At 52.8% G+C, this 21,176-nt stretch overlaps 1 protein-coding gene across 2 annotated transcripts in view; it reads right to left on the bottom strand.

Annotated features, from left to right (window-relative positions):
- Positions 1–21,176, bottom strand: part of LIMK2 (LIM domain kinase 2) — a 66,471-nt gene that overhangs the window by 13,188 nt on the left and 32,107 nt on the right. The window contains exons 1-8 of one of the 2 annotated variants that reach the window (XM_044674356.1): positions 17,597–17,796; positions 8,997–9,132; positions 5,602–5,711; positions 4,997–5,185; positions 4,598–4,703; positions 3,907–4,103; positions 1,401–1,587; positions 91–177 (exon numbers count right to left, since the gene is read on the bottom strand). In XM_044674356.1, the coding sequence (XP_044530291.1) occupies positions 91–177; positions 1,401–1,587; positions 3,907–4,103; positions 4,598–4,703; positions 4,997–5,185; positions 5,602–5,711; positions 8,997–9,132; positions 17,597–17,649 (1,065 nt within the window). In that variant the 5' untranslated portion in view covers positions 17,650–17,796. Of the gene's footprint in view, positions 1–90; positions 178–1,400; positions 1,588–3,906; positions 4,104–4,597; positions 4,704–4,996; positions 5,186–5,601; positions 5,712–8,996; positions 9,133–17,596; positions 17,797–21,176 lie in introns of those variants that run through there. The other variant, XM_044674348.1, reaches the window with a different exon arrangement.

Raw genomic sequence — 21,176 nt, 5'->3', positions numbered from 1 at the left:
GCCCTCAGAGCTAACTGCCAGGCTGTCCTGCCCCCCCCTTTGACCTTCTCCATGTTCCCACCCTCAGAACAAGAGGGCTTCTCTCCATACCTCCGTAAGGAAGGTCTTCTGCGTCTCCTCGTCACACCGAATTAGCTCCTTCATGACCATGACCTTGCCCGTAGCCTTGTGGGTCACCTGGTGGAAGATCAAGGGCATGACTAGAGGAACGCCTACAGATATCCCGGGGAGCTCACTGGGGGGCTTCTTGAACCAAACAGCGGCAAGAGCCTTTGGGCTCCTGCTGGGAACCTCTCAAGAGAGGTAGTGTGTGTGTGTGTGTGTGTGTGTGTGTGTGTGTGTGTGTGTGTGTGTGTTGGGGGCNTGTGTGTGTGTGTGTGTGTGTGTGTGTGTGTGTGTGTGTGTGTGTGTACACCCAGAGCCAGCAGTAGGGAACGTGGGGACCCATCAGGGAATACACATTTCCTGCTTTCCCCCAGAACATCATGAACCAGAAAAGGGAAATGGGAAACAAGACAGGATGGAGAGGGAAATCCAGGATGTGCCAAGACAAGGGACTCAAGCCAACTGGCAAAGGAGACACCCAAGCCCTGACGGCTTGGGGCAGGGTCTGTGTGACAGCCAGGCACGGGGAGCTGGGGAGGTGGCCATGCTTTCCTCTCCTTCCCTTCTCAGGGGACAAGATGCACTGAAGAGGCAGGGAATGCACCGCTTACCTGGCCCACCTCCCATCTACGTGCACAAAGGGAGGAGGAGAGAAACAAGTGTTAGTCCGCTGGAGCGCCAGCTGGGGCAGGGCAGGGCCTGTCTCTCACCCAACTTTTGGATGCTCCCATATCCCCAACAGAGGAGGTGCTTGATAAATCATTGCTGATTTAATAGAGGAGATCAGTGAGCCCCAGACTCTAAAGCTACTCTTGTGCTTAGCTGGGCTACGGGGGCAGATGGGCTCTAGGCACTCCAGGAGCTTGAGGGGGGAATTCACCAGCTGGAGCTGTGAGGTTGAGAGAAACCTTGTGTTGGAACAAGGACCGGGAGGGCCGGAAGCTCTGCCCCTGCCCCCCACCCCTGACCTGCACAGACGAGGGTAAGAGTTGCCAGGCAGCCCTTCCTCTCTCCTCCTCCCATCTAGTCTTCACACCCTCGCTGGGGTCATCAATCTGTTTCCCTTTTAATGGCAGAGCAGAGCTCGGCAATTTGGCTTGGCATAGAAGGGCCTCCACGATGGCGCTTTCCAGCCTGTTGGCAAACCGCTCCTCTCTGCGGGGCAGCCAAACACGCAGCGTTTGGGGATCCCTGCAGGCCCTGAGCTCAAGGTCAGAGCATGAGACGGGGCAGAATGGACGACAACCTTCAAGGTCCTGTAGGAGGTCCAGCAGCCTCCAGCTGCTTGTCCTCACCTTGATGGCCTGGCCAAAGAAGCCTTTCCCCAGGACCTCTCCGTGGGTCAGGTCGCAGGGTCGGAAGATCTGCTGAGAGTAGCTGCTCGAGCAGCGCAGGGACTCGGAGCGGCTGATGTCTCGGCTCAGCAGCAGCGGCTCCTTGGGGGAGCTGGGGCCCGGAGACTTGGAAATGCTGTTACTGCGCCTGGGGAGGTGAAGCAGAGGGACGTGGATTAGGGCCTGCTCGAGACATCCTCCCGGAGAAGAAGGACTCCACCGAGAGCCCGAGCCCTTGTTCTCTAGGCGGCCCCAAGGGCAGCGACTGATGACCCATCACTGGGATAACTTCCCTTCGCTCCAGCTACCAGGGCCCATGGTCTGCCCATCTCTAGGGACCAACCAGAAACCATTCAGCCACCAGGTGGGAAGTGGCTTGAAGTTAGCATGAAACCCAGCTGATTCTCCCAGGTTTACACACTGCAGGGGCAATCTTTACAGAGAACAAGGCCCACCACCATAGCCCAACCCATATTTCAAGGGTTAAGCCTTGCCTGTGCTTCTAAGGTAGACAGGAAGGTTCAGGGAGGGCCTGTGGCATTAACACTAGCTATGTGGGCACAGCACTGAGCAACTCACTCAGGCTCCTGGAAATGTTGGGTTCTGCCCATGGACTGAATTAAAGCGTCATGAGGAGAGGGACTAGAGCTTAACTAATTTACTCCTGGTCTCCAATTTTACTGGATAATGAACGAATCAGTGCTAACATAGGCGAAAAACCAGGCATCTTTTTTTCCAAGGAGGTGGCAAAAGGGGACACTGCAGAGGTAGGCAGGGGGGTGTACCCCACCAGCTCTCCTCTGCCAGGGCAGGGGCCTTTGTCTTATCTAAATGACAGAGTGCCACTTTCCCCAAACATAAGCTCCCCGAGGGCGTAGATGGTCTTTGTCTCCCCAGGGCTTAGTAGTATGATGCCCTGCATGCAGTTAATGCCTACTATGTGTGCTAAATTCTACTTCTATACTTCATCCCCATTTCACAGCCCTTTCTTATACATGGTTTCAGGATCCTCACGGATGTCCCAGTGAGACAGGCAGGGCGTGTGTTATAATGACATTTGAGAAATGGTGGAAGCCCAGAGATCTTGTGCCAAACAAAGGTCACAACATGGGGACTCTGCCCTGGGGGTCCAATACTCCTGAGGTGAGTCAGAGCTGCTTTTTGAGGGGGTTGCTTTCTCTTCACTGCAGTCTCCAAGCAGAAGAGGGGGAGTCCTTGTCAGGGATGTTAAAGCAGGCGTTCTTTTCACATATGGGTCCTCTTCTCCTATTCCCTTCATTTCAAAACCCCAGGCCATCACCCCCCAGTCTCTGACAGAGAGATGGCAGCCCTTTCTCCAAGGCCAAGCCCTGCACATGGGTCCTTGACCCATTCCCTCCCATCTTTTCCAGCCAATTCCCTCTCCTATCATCTGCACTACAGCTGTTTATCAGCTCTTTCCCTGTTGCTCCCAAACATACTTGAGTCTCTCTCACCCCAAAAGACTGCTAGATCTGTCATCTCCTTAAGCTATGCTTGGACCTCTCTCCTCTCCTCAGGAGAAACTCCCAAAGTCGTCTATGCTTATGTCTCTTCTTTGCCTAGTTTTGTCATCCAGACATTGTCCCTGACTCTTCCCTCTTCCAGGCTCCATCTAGCCAATCGATTGCCAAATCTTTAGCTTCTCTCCTCCCAACACTCTCTAGCACCTTCTCTCTTCTCACACTGCTGCTACCTCCCTTTGACCCTCATCACCTCTCATCCAAATAATTGGAAGAGCTTCTGTCCATTCTCTGCACTGCTACCGAAGCTCTGGTCTTACCACGTGACTTCCCTACTCAAACTACTCCAGTGGCTCTCTCTGGCCTTCAGGACGGACTACAAATGCCCCGATTTCACTTTCAGAGGCTGCCAGTCTGATTTTCACACACTTGTGGGTCACTGCTGCCCCCTGCACTCTGGGATCTGGCCAAACTGGCTTTCTCTGCTCCTGTCTGTGTCTGCACTGGCCATCCTTTGGGCCTGGAATGCCCTCCATTCTCACGTCCACCCCAAAGACTCTTTTCATTTAAGATGCAACTCGCTGTCTCCATGAAGCTTCTCCTGATTCTATGCCAACTAAGGCTCTCCCTCCCTCCTTCTAAACAACCTTGTATGAACCTCGTTTATATATATTCATATTTCTTCCCTTTAATGGCTGTTGTCTCCCCCATTAGCAGGTCTTGCATTCTTCCTTGTACTCACATTCCAGCACAGTGCCAGGAATAGATTAATCAATGATACTTGTTAACTGGCCACTGAGGTTCCTTCAATAGTCCTCCAGCTCTGTCAGCGTGGGACTATCCTGTCTAGAAGCCTCCTTAGTCACACAGGATTACAATCAGCCTGGCCAGCTGGCATGGACCTCGACTGAGGGATTAGGCTACCACCGTATCAGAAAGAAGGCTGGACGGGTGGCGTCTTGTCCCCTTGGCTCCTAGTGGCCTACCTGAGAGATCGCCTCCGCAGTGTCCCATCCAGGTTCTCCTTAACCTCCAGGGTGCTCATGGCATGGGGGGCCCTGACAGTCTTCATGTGGGGGGAAAGGCGGGCGTCCAACCGAAGATGATCCAGACGCTGGGAGACAGGGTCGTGCTCAATCAAGAGCTGAAGGGTCTGGCTTGTTTTGCCAATCATGTCCTCCACCTGGAGTGAAAGCAGAGTGAGTCCAGCTGGCTTTCTGGGGAGGATCCCCTGGCTGACCAGGTACAAGGATGTGTGACCATGTGACCGCTGGCCATGGTCTTCTCTTGTGGACGGTTTTATTTTTCAGAGGGAGCTCTTGACTTGGTCTTTTAGCAGCTAATCCTGTATTGTCTAAACAGCGTCCCTATTGGTTTCTCCTCCTCTTTCCCTCACTCACTCTGGTGGACATGGGAAATCATCAGTGTCTCAAGAGGATCATAGGACATTAAAGCTGGGAGGCGCTTTAGAGATCGTCTCATTCTCCTACATTTTACAAATCAAGAAACTGGGGCCTAGAGAGGGATAGTGACTTGCCTAAGGCCACCATTTCATCCATCTCATTACCAAGGTCAGAAAGGATGGGGGAGGTGGGCTAGGGAGATTGAGGGACGTTCCCTAAGTCAGTCAATCATCTTCTAAGCCCAGTGGGAACAGGAAGGCTGCAGGCCCCATACCTCCTCCACCCGCAGGGTTCGCACGGGGGTCCCACTGATCTCCAGGATCCGATCCCCAGGGTGAATGGCGTTTCGGATGTTGGGGCTGATGTGCATCCGGCTGACCCTGAACAAAGACAGAAGTACAATAGAGGAACAGGTCAAGGCAAGGTGGCCTCAGGCCAGTTCGATCAGATCGCAGCAACATTTGGGCAGTGATTCCTTTCATTCTGTCCATTTCCCTGTTTCTCCTGTTTCTGTCTCTCCCTTCTTCCTCCCTCCATCCCCTTCTCTCCGTAGAGCATTAACATGGAGATCCCGACCACTTTGACCGCAGGCCCCATGATGGAAAGCACAGAGGGCAGATACAGGGAGTCTGAGAGGCTCCAGGTTCTCCCTGAGGGATTCTGGGCTACTCACTCTTTCACTTGCACTGTGGTGGCATAGTCAGAGCAGGCACTCTCGATGGCCACCGAGAAGCCCCTCTGGCCTTCTGTGGTGGCTGGCATGGAGATGAGTGTAACGGAATAAGGCAGCTGGTCATGGACAGCCTCTGTGGACAGCCTCTCAAACATGGGCGTGAGCACCACCTCATTGTGGCACTTCCCACTACAAAGAGAAGACAATCCATGGAGTCCGCTTCCTCCCTCCACCCACGTCCTGCCAATCCCTAGCTGCACAGCTCCCCTCCATGGAGCCCATTCCTGACCCAGACACTAAACAGGGCTGGAAGGGGAACATGCTGGCAGGCCTCCCAGAACCCCCAAGCAATCTCTCAGTGCCGGCTCTGGACTCCTGGCTGTGAGGTCGCAGTCAGCACAAGAGCACGATGACGACGACAAAGGACTTTCAGTTCTGGGGTTTTTGTTTGATTCTGAAGCCAATTCTGTGAAGCAGGCAGGCTGCTTTACAGAAGGGCAAGCTGAGGAAGGCCCTGGTTAGGCCGTGGCTGGCTGGCAGCCAAGCACAGGCTCTCCCGCCCCCCCAGTTCCCTGCGGGCTGGCTCCCTTCGGCCATCACCTTACCAGTACAGAGTGGAATGCTGAACCAGGGCATAGGCGTCTCCATCTTCAATGATCACCTTGCAGCTCATGCAGGCAAAGCATTCTGGGTGATACTTATATTCTCCAGCTACCTATGTGTTGGGGAAGGAAGAGGAGAAGGGACTGAGAAAACAGCAGGAGATGTGACAGGTCTTACTCGGGAACCTCAGTGGGTTCAAATGTTGCAGGGCCAAGAGGGTCTCCTTCTGAGCCGTGTGGCCGGCCCTCTGACTTGCCAGGAGCGGAGTGGGGCAGGACATGCCTTGGCTGAGCACAGTGAAATCTCCTGATGCTCATGGTCACTCCACTGGCACTGGGGAAGGGTCTCTGGCCCAGCCAGAGGAAAGTGCCCACGTCCCTGACCAACAAAGCCCCCAGTCTCAGTGGAAAGGGGCCTCAGAGATCCTCTGAATGAACAACTTCCTAGGCTAGATGCCTGCCCTGAACACTCTGTACTTCAGCAGCTGCCAGCAGTCCACTAAGGAAAGCTCAGACTCCTGTCTGATATTCAAGGTGCCCTGCAAGCTGCCATCTCTGGCCTCAACACCTCAAATGCTTGATCATTGGACCCCTACACCCCTACATCGGAGCCTTGAGCATAAAGCTACAAAACTCCCAGCTCCCTGAACTAGATTAAAATGAAACTGGAAACTGCTGAATAGAATAAATAAAAATACACTGCAATATGGAGAACGCTAACCTATGGTTTTCTAAGTTTACGCCACTGCCATGCTTCTTAGAAGGTACTTGCCACGGGAGGGGAATGGGAGGAAGGGAGGGAAAGAACCGGAATCATGTAACCATGGAAAAATATTCTAAATTAATTAAACTTAATAAAAATAAAAAAGTAAAAGGTATTTGCCAGCTAATGTTGCCTATTCATTAGTGTTGGCACTTATCTCCCTGCTAGACTATGGGCTTCCTGAGGGGAGAAGTCATGTCAGAGCTAAACTATCCTCTAGGAAAAAATTCAGGGTGTCCTCAAAGCCTTAGTGCACTCTGTGGGGGCTGAAAACCCCGTGGCAACATCTCTGCTCAGCTCTGAATGCCTGCATGACCAGCTGCAAGCTATCATTCGTTGGCCATCTCTCATCTTGGTGCCCCTGCCTGGAATGCCCTCCCCGCTCCTCACACCTGCCTCAAGGACCATCTTCTACATAGAGCCTTGCCTGTTCTCTAAGGCATCCCCCTCCATCTACCGCTTGTGCCTCCCTCGCCCAACCTGGCCTTTATGGTTCAAAATTCCCTCTTTCCCTCTCCTTGCTTTCTTCCCTGTGAGAGGGTCCGCTTCCTTCATGGTCGGGGTCTACCACAGTCCCTGGCATACAGTAGGTGCTTAATAAAGGTAGCAGTCTGTCCTCTATCTTTACACGGAGTCTTCCCTTGAGGGTGAACCACCAGCCCCAGTCTCCTTGGCCCCCAACCCGACACTCTACCATGGCCTTGAAGCCCTATACTGAGACACCCTCCCCAAAGGTGAGGGCAGAAAGGAAGTTGCCCCCTTATCCCTCTGCTCCCTGAAGCTGTCTCCAGTGTGGAGGATCATCCTGACCCACCGAAGGAGGCAAGAGTCAAGCAGAGAGAGTCCTGGCACTGGAGAAGCAAAGGATTTCAGTGTGGGGAGGGGGCACAGCCTGGGTCCCCCTGGGCTTTTCTGGCTCCTGTGGTTTCTCGGCTCATCCTCCTGGACTGATGGGAGGGAGTCTGGGCGAGGTAGGAGCTGAAGGAACCTGTCAGGCTCTCCATTTCTTTCTCATTTGTAAGATGAACAGATTAGAGTGGATGAGGAGCCCTCCTGGCATTTTTGGTGTTGCAGACCCTTCTCAGAAATCACATTTTTAAATACACAAAACACAAGACAAAGGATTACAAAGCCAAATGACTCAGCTAAAATATAATTGTTGAAATATTAAAAGAAACAAGTTTATGAAGCCCCAGGAAAACCTTGGACTCTCAAGGGCCTTAAAGTTTCCAAAATATTTTATAAATACCATCTCATGATAGCTCCACTGTGAGGCAGGGTGCACAGGTATGCGCTTCCATTTCACAGAAGAAGAAACTGAGGCTTAGACATAAAAGTCCCACATTAGAGTGCTGGAATCAAGAGATGAAGCAGGCCTTCTTGACTCAAACACTCTCTCCTTCCACTCTATTGCCTCTTGGCCCACAACCTGAAGACTTAGTAACTGGGACCCCCTCACAGTGTATGGCTCCCAGCCCCTTTGCCTCCAGTGTCATGAAGGTCAGGGGTCAGGAGGAGGAGAACCTCTCCCACTCTTTGCCACGTGGAGCCCCACCAAGGCCTCCCTCCTTGGGGCTGGAGCCGCTGCTAGGGGGCACTTCATGAGGTAAGGGCAAAGGGCCTGGGACCCTGCAGGTTTGTCAGCAAGGACGCCGGACACAGGCTTTAGCCAAGTGTACCCGAACCCAGCTTGTTATCTAGTCCAGGCCCGTAAAGCTCCTTCTCCTGTTCAATCCCTCGCTTTGCAGGGCAGGCTGCTTCATGTTCCTAGGTAAGGCATCAGTGCCAAGCCAGGAGCTCTGGCCTGGAGAAGGTGGGCTTGTTAGGGTGATGGCTGACTCATGGTACTGGGAAGGTGCTGTTGGTCTGGCTCCCTTTCGGGCCTCTGATTGTCTTTAAGGGGTCACCTCAGTCACTGAGGGGTGAAATGCCTTCGCTGGCCTTCCTGATTTAAAGGCTGCCTGTCCTCTTACCACCCCACCACACTGCCTCTGCCTGGTCGCCCAGCAAAGGGCCTGCTGGCCAGCTCTCTGTCCTGCCCTCTTCTAGCTCTGTGCTAGGCCTTGTGGAGGCCTTACTCAAACCAACAATTATTATGCCTTTGGCTTGGCCAGTGGAAAGCCTCTCCTCTCCCTATTAGACTCAGCTCAGGTCCTGTTTTGTCTGGGAAGTTGTCTCTGATCTTCTAGAGAAGGGGATCTTGTCTTCATCAAATTTTCTTGCACACATTGCTCCCTCCTTTGCCCATATTGTATCCTCCCTTAGAGTCAAAGTTCCTGGAGGACAGAAACTGTCATCTCAATTGGGGGAAGGGGAATGAAAAGGGCTTCAGAGCAGTGCTGGTCAGGGCTTTGTCTAATCTCTTTCCCAAAGTTTTTCTCCGATTTCCTCCCTCCTCTTCACCCTCCACTCCTTTCCAAGCCCCCTCGGTGACTTGGCCCCTTTATATAAAGCTCCTTGGTTCTAGGTCATGGGGACTCTCCTCCTTCAGGTCTTAAGGGGCAACTTATTTCAAAGCTTAGGTCCTCATTTCCTGGGGTCCTTCCCGAGTGGAATGATGAGCCACACACAAGCCACTGGAGATCCTTGCTAGCATCTACGTCTGAAAAAGGCTGAGAGGAGGCAGAGTCCTTACCATGACGGGGCCGGTCATGAGCAGCGAGCAGCCATGGCAGAACTCTCCAAACTTCCTCCAGTAGTCCTTGTGGCAGTAGAGCTTCCCATCCTTTTCATAGTACCAGCTGGTGAGAGGATCTTGACATTCGGAACACCTGAAAGAGAAGATGGACAAATCCTGGGGGTGGGACCTCCCAAGGCGGCCAGCCACGAGGGGCTGCTCCTGGTTCAGGGGACCGACTGGCCATAGTCATCCACGGAGATCGAGGGGCTTTCCTCCCAACGACCCCGGGAGGTGCTTGGCACAAGGATGTTCCCATTCTCCTGAGGAGGAGACTGACCTCTGTCATGGTTAGCTGGACAACAGTAGCCGTGCTTGGCACACAGAAGAGTTTGTGAAAGGCCTGCTGATCGAGTGCTGAAGCCAGGGCTCTGGCATTCACCCCTAGGTTTTCTGTCTCCAAGGCCAGTACTGCTGGGGCAGAGACGGAATTAAATCCTCTATAGATCAAAGCTAAGAAAGAAAGGTTGTGGCGGAGTGACTCCTCCATGCAGGTGCCAATGACCAGTGCTGCGCTGAGTGGGCATTCAGCTTGGAAGGTGCTTCTGTCAAACGAAGAAACCAAATTCCCCTTCCCAACATCAACCCCAAAGCTGGCATCCGGCGTTCTGGGCTTCCACTCAGCTCGTGGCCTATTCTGTTCTCCATACAGAGCAGAGGTTCTCTCAGACCTGCTTTGCCTCTTCACTCCCCTACTTTGTGCCCCAGCGCAGAACGTGTCTGGCCACGTCAGTAAGTCGGGGATGTGAACGTTCTGTAGGTGAGCCTGGGCCCAGGAAGGAGCCTCTCGAGCTTACGGCCCATCCTTGGGCAACACAACTACGAGACCCTACTCAGGCCCTCTGCAACTTGCTGGAGACCACGTGTGTGCCGGCAGGGGCTTCAAGATGGCCGGATTATCCCCGTGCCAACCAAGAGGCATGGCTTTCAAGCTAGAATCAAGGGCTTGAGAGAGCATCGAGTCTACTGACAGACTTCGGAGGAAGCTTATGGACCCCTTCTCAAGATTTTAAATGTGAAAAATAATTCATAGAATTGAAAAGGAGAGCAATCACATTAAAATACAGCCATCAACATATTAAAGAAATAACTCTGCAGACTCCCTGTGTTCTCGATCTTCCCTTTCTCTTTCTGACACTTCCCCATTATTTTCCATTTTAAGCTTACTCTCCCCGTGGCTTCTCTGGAAGGCGCTGCAGTCTCCTCTGCCTCCAGACACCTCTAGAGCTTACCCCTGCTCGCTGCTCATGATACCTCTTATGCTCCGGCTCCCTTCGAAGGTTAGTTCAAAGGTGACCTCCCAGAAAAGGCTCTTCCAGGCTCACCAGGTGCTTTTGCCCCCCTCTCCCTGAAACTACTCCATCTGTCTGTAGTTTATATTTACTTTTGGGGCAGGGTTGTTAGTCCTCTAAGGATGAGCCCTCCTTGAGGGGATGCCAACCACATGCTTGCTCAAATAACTTCATTCTGGTCTACTTCAGGCCCCACCATGAGCCTCTTCTATTCTAGCTGAGCTGGAGGGAAATCTCACAATGGAAAGGTCTGCTCAGGCTTCCCCTAGTGAGCACTGAGATAGAACTCTAAGGTTTGAAAATCACTAGAAATAGGATCTCATATGATCTCCACAACAACCCTGCAAGGAAGGTATTATTCATTTTACAGATGAGGAAGCTGAGGCAGCCAGGGTTAAGCATCTTGTTCAGAGCCCCACAGATACTAGTAAGTGTCTGAGGCTGGATTTGAACTCAGGTCTTTGTTTCTCTTCCATCTGTGACCTCATCTCTCCAAAATGGTCATCCATACACATATGTATGTATAATTCATTTGGGGACAGACATCCTATTAGAGCAGCTAGATGGCACTGTGGATAGAGCACCAGGCTTGGAGATAGGAAGAGTTGAGTTCAAATGCTGCTTCAGATCTTTACTAGCTGGGTGATCCTGGGCATATCACTTTACCCAGTTTGCCTCAGTTTCCTTGTCTGTAAAATAAGCTGGAAACAGAAAAGGCAAACCACTCCAGAATCTGTCAAGAAAATCCCAACAACCACCTCACATCTATCAGATTGGCTAAAAAGGAAACTGATAAATGTGAGGGAGGGGATGTGGAAAAAAAAACTGGGATACTAATACATTGCTAGTAGAGCTGTGCCATTATACAACCACTCTGGAGCACAATATAGAACCAGACTCAAAGGGTCATAAAACTGGGTATTCACCAATACCACCACTACTGCGTCTATATTCCAAAGAGCTCAAAGAGAGGGGGGAAAAGAACCTACTTGCACAAAAATATTTATAGCAGCTCTTTTTAGAGGAGCAAAGAACTGAAGACTGAAAGGATTCCTTCACTTGGGAAATGGCTGAACAAGTTGTGGTGTATGCCTCTAATGGAACATTTTGTGCCATAAGAAATGACAAAGAGGTCAATCACAAAAAATCCTGGGAAGACTTGTATGATGCAGCATGAAGTGAGCAGGAGCACGTGGTATACAACAACAGCAATAATGTATGGTGATCAGCTGTGAATGACAGAACTATTCTCAGCACTGCAAGGATCCACGACTGCTCCAAGAGTTCTCATGATGAAAAAGAGCAGAAGGAACTGACCAAGTCTGAGTGTAGATGTCATTCTGCACTTGGTTTACTCCATGAATTTTTCTCTTGCATGAGTGTTATGTGTCTTCTTTCACAACATGATAAACCTGGAAATATGTACTATATGATAAAACATGTCCAAACTGTATCACAATATCTGCCATCTTGGGGAAGGGGGACAGGTCCGAAGGAAGGAGACATCATGGTTGGGAAAATGCCAGAAAATAATCTTTGAAAACTGTACCAACATGTAATCTGGGGAAAAAAATTAAAAACGTAATGAAATAAAATAATAATTAAAAAAAAGAGGGAAACCCCAAATGGGGCCACAAAGAGACAGACATGATTGGAAAATAGCTGAACGGCAACAAACTCTCACTGGAGAGTCTTCCTTCACATTGCCTTATGCTCCCTTACTCACAATGTCTTTAAATGCTACCTGCAACTCTTAGGAGAAATAGAAATGTGGGAAAACTGGGACACGAATACACTTCCTGTCATTTTTTTTTGTATGTGTAATATGTGTTTTCTTTCAGGAGATGAGGAATATGGAAATAGAGAATGCATGACAGCACTGGCATAACGTGCATTAGATTATTTACCATCTGGGGAGAGGGAGAGAATCCGAATAATTGCAAAATGTCAGAAAACAATCAATAAAAATTGTTTCTACGTGTAATTAAAAAAATAAAAGGAACAGACTTTTTTCTAAAAGAAAAGGAGTAATATGGATAAAATGGAATAGCTGCAATCGAAGAACCAGCATTTATCAGGCACTTTTGAGCTGCCAAGCAGAGTGGACTGCCTCAGAAGGCACTGGGCTCCCTGGCCATGGGTAGCTTCAAAGAGCCTGCATGAGCACTGGCCAGAAACGCTTCTGGAGGGATGGCCGATGGCCTCTGGGATTCTATGCCATCGCTACGTGCATGACGCTGTACAAAGAGCTACGGGTCGACAGAACTGAAGTGTGGGGTTCAGGCCCTCTGAGATCTTATGATCTGGCTGGGAGAGAAAACATCCTCGAAACAGCAGCAGGCCAGAGCAGAGCAACGCCTGCTTTCTAGCCTCGTCTCCTGACGCCCCCTTCCAACCCGGGCACTTCACCTGCCCAAAATGCTATTCGTTATGGTTCAAGGCTTAGCTCGGACACCAGCTCCTTCAAGAAACTCTCCTGATCCCCAAGCCTTGGGGTTTTTATTTTACCTTCCCTAGCGGGGGTCCAGATCTGTAGTTGTAACACCTGGTTCACGGCTCCAGGCCGGCTTTCCCGTGTGTAAAATGGCCTCCACGTCCCTCTGCGACTTGCCAGCCCACAGGAGCTCGTGTTCAGGAGAGGCTCACGTGACAGGCTCCTTAGCGCAGCCAGGCCAGGCCCAGAGCTGGGATCGGTTACACCCTCCCCGTGGTATGTGTACCTGGGCCCCAGGGCAGGGGGAGGATGAGAACATGTCCTGCCCTCGCTGCCAGTGCCCTGCTTTTGTGCTCCCAGAGCGTCCCTGGTTGGGTGATCTCGAGGCAGGGAGGGGTGTCAGGAGAGGCGAGTACAGACAAGCAGGAGACGAGTCAGCTTGTTCTGAAGAATGCCCGCTCGAGAGTGGCACATGGCAAGGCTATGGAATACTTGAATGCAGCCACACCACGGCCAGCCTTCGAGTCCAGATAAACCGCCAAAGCACAGACCTGGAGGGGCATTCAAAGAACAGCAGAGACAGTGGGAGGCAGCTAGATAAGGGCCTGATGGCTCTCTCTTGATCCACATGGCCTAAAGAGAACTCCAGTGAAGAAGACCAAATGTGGGGCAAGTAGGTGGCACAGGAGATAGAGTGCCAGGCCTGGAGTCTGGAGGACCTGGGTTCAAATCTGGGTTCAGACACTTCCCAGCTATATGACTGTGGACAAGTCACTTAATCTTGCCTAGCTCTTATCCCTCTTCTGTCTTAGAACTGATTTCACCCTTATCTTTCATCTTGGAATTAATACTAAATTAGTTCCAAGACATAAGGTGGTAGGCAATTGGGGTTCAGTGCCTTGCCTAGAGTCACACAGCTAGGAAGTGTCTGAGCCCAAATGAGAACCCAGGACTTTCCATCTCTAAGTCTGGCTCTCTATCCACTGAGCTACCCCAGAAGGTGAAGGGTTTGTTGGTTTTTGTTTCTTTTTTTATAAAGAAGTCTCAAAGGGTTTAGAAGATGTTTCCTAATTAACTTTGGAAAAGAAAATATTACTTCCACTCAAGTAGTATTATGATGCCCTCCAGGCCCCGGGCCCCCCAATGGCTCTGTTCACACAAACTATCTAGGTCTTAGCAGTCCAGAAACCTGAATCCTGGCAATAGAACCCTGGCTGCTCGCTTGGGGCCCTAACACCAAGAAACTGACACTAGGGGTATACATAAAGTGCATTAATAAAGCAGGCAGGAAGGGAGAAGAGAAAGAGAAATCAGAAGAAAAAGGACCAAGAGCCTCAAGATTAGGCACTGAGAAATGCACGAGGCCTCCTAAATTCTGCAGAGAGCCAAAACAATCCCATTTGTGGGGCTCTTATCATAAGGAGAATCACTGAACAAAATGAACCTTAGAAGGGGCTCCCCATCCCTAGACAGTCAGATGTTTGTAAACGCACAAAGTAAAATCAAATAGCATTTCAAAGGAAGTTAGTTATCCAAAAAGGACCCCAAATTCAAGGTTCCCAGGGAAGAACTCCGGGCCTAGAGGACCAGCGGCTCACTGTGGGTCCAGCTGAGGGGACTCAGACTACTCCAGGCAGGGTTAATGTGGTTTCTCAAGGCCAGTCGGCCGGGATCAGAGTCTAGGCCTTGGATGGTGCTAGTAACAGAAAGTCAGGGTAAGAGCTGCGGTTTTTACAAGAATTTAAAGTTGGCAAATAATTGACATCATCTCATTGGATGTTCACCACAACCCACCCTAGTCAGGGTCACTGCCATGGCCATCGTCATCCTCTTTTTATAGATGTTTGTGAAACAGGTTGAGGAAGGGGAGATGGCTTAGCCAATCGCCTGGCTTCAAGCTGAGGGCCCCAATGCCAAGTCTCCCCTTTTCTCTTCTTCCCCATAGGCACAGGAGAAGATAGTCTGGGGAAAAAACCACCTGCTTTTTGTCTTTGCAATGTCTGTCATGCTTCTGCTCTGAGTGCCGGCACTATGGGAGAAAATGCAGTATGAGACAGGTTGGCTATCCTTTGTTCCCTCAAAGTCTGGCCTCGAGTTCCTCTGAGCAGCAGGACATACCCAATCTTCCTAGAAAAATCAGACTAGAGTAGACATGGAAGCTAAGAATGTCCAGAGAGAAATCCCCTTCTCTAGGACTTCAATGGGCAGAGCAGAACAGAATAGGCAGAAGTTTCATTCTAAATCTCTTTTGGGGTCTAGGGGGCTGGAGCCAACCAAAAATATGCCCTAGAGCTACACTCTGCTCAGAAAAGAGAAACCTTTGGGGGCGGGGAAAGGGGGGCATTCTGGCAGGTTTCAAGAGGATTGAAAGATGGGCGTCAGAAGTCTCTGGTTCCCTAACACCAAATAGCTCACATTTCTATCCAGCTTTGTGATATCCTTAGAAGAATCCAGTGCCAGGCCTGGGTCGCACATACGTATTATTATTGACATCTTAGAGACGAGGACCCTGGAAAGTGAGGTGAATTGCCTTCAGTCACACAAATCACAGAAAGCTGGCTCTGGACTGAGGGCTCAACACTCACTTTGAGATGAGGAAGATCAAGGCCTAAAAGCCCAGGTGACTTGCCTAGGGCCTCCCAGAAGCAGACCTGGGGCTCTGACTCCCCAGCTTCTGGTGGCTTCTCCACCAACTGCTAGGGAACACAAACCAAATCCTGAGTTCACCGTACTGGGGGAGCCCTGGTGTGAATTTTTCCAGTGGAGTGACAAATCCTGGCATGGGAATAATATTCGAATTTGGGTTTTATTCTTCTGCAACTCCAACACCTGCCCAGTCCAAATGGTTTTTATGGGGGCAGGGGTGAGACACCAGCTATGTGTAGTATAGGCAAGGGCTCGCCAAACAGGGCAATTACATTCCTTCAAGATGGAAGAGGAGCTCTCCCTGTCCCTGGAATCTGGTTACATCACTCCTCAGGCTCCAGGGTGGACTCTAGGCCTTGCTGATGAAAAAGGACTCCTGGGAAAGGGCTCAGGCGGCCAGGGATGGGGGCAGAAGGCCACTGGAATTCCACAAGGTTCTGGTCTAGGGCTGTAGAGTGGGGGAGGGGGCAGGTGGGCCCTAACTATCTCTGGCTTCCCAGCTGGGAAAACAGAGAGGCCAGCCAGATGCCACTGAGTGTCACCACATTGAACTGTTCAGGTCAGGAGCTGAGTCTGAGGAAAGGCCAGCTTGGAGAGTGATGGGAGGCTTCCTGGGAGAAAGAGGGAACCCCCCCCCTTCTTCAGGATTAAGAGAAATGTGGGCGAGGGATCCATACAGCATAAGATCTAATAATAGTTCACGATTTACAAAGCATTTTCCTAATAATCTGGGGGGGGGGGGCTGGCCAGCTGGCTCTGATGAGGTCCTATTTGTAAGCACTCTACAAACCTTTTCATGCTATAGAAGTGCTCCCTATCATTAGGGCAGCCCAGTGAGATAGAAGACGGAGGAAAAAAAGGAGCCCCAAGTCACAAGAGCAAGGAAGAGACAGCTAAGAGCAGCCCGGGGGGCCCAGCTAGCCCACTCCTCTCATTTTACAGAAAGGAAACTGAGGCCTGGGGAGGAGCCGCTCCTGGATGAAGAGCCCCTTTCCCTGGAGACGGCTTTCATTCGATGGGGAAAGGGAACGTCCAGACCTAAGGTGAGCCAGCCTTTGGGTCTCTGGCCCTCTCTGGAGGAATCACCTGGGAGGCCTGGGGACACATCCCCTCTGCCCGCCCTTTACACCAGGCACTAGGAGGTACTACCAACCAGCAACTAGCAGGCTGATAGCCCTGGCGTTGAAAGGGCCAAGCGCCCTGGGAGTTAAGGACGGGTTCAGTGAGCTGCCAAGGGGGCCCGACGCTGCTGCAGGCTTGGCCCTGTCCCCACTTCGCTGCCCCAGCAAGAGAAAATACAAAGGCGAGGCCCTGGGGCAGAGGGAACCCCCAAGGAACTGGCTCTGGGACCGCAGCTGGCCGGGCATGGGAAGGAATGGGCTGATCCCTGCTCCGGCACCTTCCCCTCGGAGCCCAAACCACAGAATTCTGGGAGGCCCTGGAGGGCCGTGCGCCCCTTTCCTGAGGGCTCCCCCTCTTTTCACCTGCCCAATGGCCAGCCCGGGCCCGCTCCATTCCGAACTCGGGTGACCCGGGCCACCTGCAAGTTGGAGGCGTCCCCAAACCTGCGCACCACAAAGCCGGGAAGGTCCTCGGGGCCTGAAACCCCCTACAGCGGCCACAGCCCTGGGATGGGTGGGGTGGGGCCAGGTGTAAACCGGCCGTACCTCGCCCACTCCAAAACAGACCTGAGCCCCTCCCTTCCCAGAGTTCCACAGGAGAGAGACCCCGCCCCCACTCCTTTGGGTCACTTCCCCGTGAAACAGCTGCGGAGGTGCGGGACTCCCAGCAGAGAAGGCTGGGGGAGGGGGCCGAATGGAGGTGGGGGAGGGGAAGAGGAGGAGGGAGGCAGGATCCCCCGGGAAACCCCCCCCCCACAGTCTAGGAAAGGGCTCAAGGCGCCCCGCGTGACCCCAGCGGCCTCGGGCACCTTCCCAAGGGGCGCGAGGCTTTCCCTAAGCAAACCCGAGCGGTCCCGGCCTCTGCACCCCGAGTCACTCTCCCCCGGGAGATCCAAGTCTCCATTTCCTCGTCCCTAGCCAGGAGCTCAGAGAGGCCTTAGCACGGGCCCCCCACTGCCTCAGGCACGCCAGGGCACTCCCCCCCCCACCCTGGCGGCCCCGGCCACAAGCCTTCGCCCCTCTCCCAGCCCAGCCCCCGCGGGAAGCCGGGGGAGGGGCACTCACCGAAAAGGGTCTTTAGAAGCGGAGTCAGCCGGGCCAGACCAGTAAGCCCCCATCTCCGAACGCGCGCTCGCTCCGCAGGCTCCGAGAACCTGTCCCGAGCTGCTACATGGCAGGGCCGTCCCGCCCTCCCTCACCTCTGCCTCCGGGGCTGGAGGAGGGCCAGGGCTCGGGGCCGCCGGGGGCTCCGGCCCCGAACCAGCGGCGGCGGCTGCGGTGACGGCTGCGGCAAGGGCCGCCTCTCCCAGAGGTGCAGGGCATTCCCTCCGGCCCGGGCGGGCTGTCAAGGGAGCTCTCGGCTCGGCCCCGCCCCCCAGGGCTGGGGAGGAAGGGGAGGGGCTGCGCCCCGAGGGAGGGAGGGGACAGAACGTGCGGGCTGGGGGCTGGAGAGTTGGCCCCAGCTGCGGAAAAAAGGGCTCAGAGAAATCGGGGCCCGCGGCCCCCCAGGTGCTCACCTGGCCGAGATTTGGTCTGAAGGCCGGGGCCCTCGCGCTAATGCTATTTGCTTGGCGAGCCTCGGTTTCCTCCTCTGTAAAATGCCCCGCTTGGCCTGGATGACCTCTCCGGCTCCCGGGAACCCCCGAGGTCTACTCCGGGGGTCCGGGACTCCGCGAGCTCCCTCTCCTGCAGCTCTTTAAGGCGCCCGAAACGCCTCCCCCAAAAGCGTGCCTGGAAGAAACGGAGGCTCCTGGGGGCCCCGCATCAGCACCAAAGCCCAGGATTCCTTCACGGCAATCCCCTGCCTCAGTGTCTCTGACCAGCTCAGCCCCAGCACCTGGGTTTCCACCTGGAAGCCCCTCTCTCCTAGGAAGAACCTCCCCATTCCTCAAGATTCAGCCCAAATACCTCCACCTCCATGAAGCCTTCCCTAGATTTAACTGAGGAAGACTCCAAACTTACAGGCTGGGGGAATCACTTCCCCTCTGTCTCACCTCAGTTTCCCCAACTGTAAAATGGAGATCCCAGGGTGACTGGGAGGCCCCAGGAGGCAGTATTTGTCAGGTAATCGTAACTGAATCTAGGCTCTTCCTTTCCCTCCTTCCCTCTCCTCAGTTCTTTGTTTTAGGAGATTCCTTTGGGGGGGGGGGGAGGGGACGGCGGCTAAGGGGGAAACCGGAGACAGAAAACAAAAGCTCTTCAATGGATTTTTAGGAATCTTCCCTGGAGGCTCTGAGAGGCTCGGCTTTCCCAAGCCTCAGGGACCTTGGCAAAGTCCATTTACCCAGGCTGCTTCTATGCCCTAAGAAGCCTCCCTGCATTGGGAGTCCAAAGAGCTGGGTTCAAATGCTGACTCCCTGACCCTGGGCCAATCGCTTGTCCTCCTTAGGCTCCTGTCCCTCCCCTGACATTGAGCTGCCACACTTGACCGATTTCCCTTCCTTCGGAGCACAGATTGTACCTATTCTTCTTTACAACCCCTACTGCCCCCTACCCCCAATAGATCAGGGCCTTGTACACAGCAAGCCGGCAATAAATGCTTAAGGGCAACATGCAGTAGTAGAAAGAATACCTGATTGGGAGCCACAGGCCTGGAGTTGAGAGGACCTGGGTTCAAATCTTGTCACAAACACTTCCTGGCTGTGTGACCCTGGGCGAGTCACTTACCCCGGTCTGCCTAACCCTTTCCACTCTTCTGCCTTGGAAATGATTCTAAGGCAGGAAGTTGGGGTTAAACCCCAAAAAACACCAGCCTGGAGGCCCCCCCTAGTGGCTGTACCTCATCACTGAATAAAGATTCCACAACACACAGGACTCCACAATCTCTGAAGAATGCAAACATCAGGTGAGCCAAAGGCCAGCAGGGAGATGCTGGGGGGGCCACGAATAGCCTCCAGAAGCCCTCATGAAGGAAGATCAAAGGTTGGCAGGAGATGGACCATCTGAGAAAGACCCAATAAGAGAAGGGCCTCATCTGGCAGGCTGGCAGGGCAGGAGGGAGGGAAGGTTAGGCCATTCAAGAATCCTGCATGCTGGGACGGGCACTGCTGGAGAAGTCTAAGTGTGTAGTAGCTCACATTAATAATGCTGATGGTCGGTTTTTAATTGTTTTCAGTTGTGTCTGACCTGGGGCCTCATTTGGGGGTTTCTTGGCAAAGATCCTAGTTTGCCATTTTACAGATGGGGGAACGAGACAAATGGGGTAAATGACTTGCCCAGAATTGCACAGCTAGAAAGTGTCTGAAGGTGGATTTGAACTCAGATCTTCCTGACCCTACGCTGGCGCTCTACCCATTGTGCCACAAATCCATCCATATGCCTTGGATTCATTCCTTTCTCTGGACCTCGGGTCCCTCGCTGGTCTGCCGGCCCGGTCTTGGTCCAATGCAGACTGAACAAAGAGTCCCCATGCCCAGGCCCAGGCCGAGGGCCAAGTACTGCTCCCCAAACTATTTATGAGGTGCCCCTTTCATTTATCTGATAAGGGGAGGGGACCCCAGATTAGCCTGGAATGAGCCGGCGTGGTGAGCAGCCCTCGCCCAGAGCCTTTGAACATAATGCCTCCTGCCACCTCACACAGCTCCTCTCCTATAGCCAGCAGTGAGTTGGTGTCTAGGAATGCGCCCCCTTCTTCCACAATCCCGGCAGTGTGGAGAAGGTTTGGAGGGAGAGAGACGGAGACGGCCAGGGAGGGAGGGAGAGCCCCTCTCCCCAACACCAGTGGAAACTGCCTCCCCCCAGAAGAGGCAGATCTTCCTCTGAAGTCTCTTCAGGGTGGAATCCCTTTGAAGACTTGATCCACTGATGTGATAAGCATCTTGCAACTTGGGCTGAAGTGAGCCCAAGCCATCTTCTGAGGCCACTTCCAAGAAGTGAAACCGGCCAACGGAGCAGAGGTTCAACTGGAAGATTCCTGGAGACATTCTGAGGATGAGCGAGTTGTCTAAGGGCCAGACCTTCATTTCACCCTGGAAGACAGTCCTGGGTCCACGGGGATGGCCTGCTCCTTCTTCTCCCAAGGTGAGCCACCTGAAAATGGCCGCAGGGATCCAGAGACAATTACAGCTCTGATTTTTTATTGTTATTTTTTTAAAAGCCTGTGAGATGCTAATCTATTAGGCATTTCACAAGTCTGAAACCTGGCAGAGAGTCAGATAAACTGAAACCTGCTCCAAAGTCGGTCTTCAAGAGGAGGCTGGCATCCAGCTGCCATCGTTAATCGATCTACCAGCGTTTATGAAGCGCCGGCTATGAGCCAGACATGGGCCCCGGGCCCTCCCTCCTCCCTTGCCTTGGCCTCCATCCTTCTCTTCCTTCAAGATGAGACTGGGGCACATCTTCTAAACGAGGCCTTTCCTCCTTTAGCCCCACCCCCACTTCTGCTTGGTCGTCATTCTTTGTCCTCAACAGGAACCAAAATGGCAGGCAGGGCCACAGACCGGGTCTGGCTGTGGCTGATCAACCCAATAGGGGCTCAGAGGCTCCCTCCCAATGACCTTGTGTTCCCCTGCTCTGAAGATCCTTTGTGGTCATTCCTGTGCTCCTTGGGAGTGAGTGGGGGTTGTTTCATTCTTCACATTTGAATCCCCAGTGCCTGGCACACAGTGCCCAGCACATAGTAGGTACTTCATAAATACCAGAGGGG

This window comes from Gracilinanus agilis, chromosome 1 (genome assembly GCF_016433145.1).
Source record: "Gracilinanus agilis isolate LMUSP501 chromosome 1, AgileGrace, whole genome shotgun sequence".
In the NCBI taxonomy this organism is placed as follows: domain Eukaryota; kingdom Metazoa; phylum Chordata; class Mammalia; order Didelphimorphia; family Didelphidae; genus Gracilinanus; species Gracilinanus agilis.
This window is presented reverse-complemented; position numbering and strand designations above follow the sequence as displayed.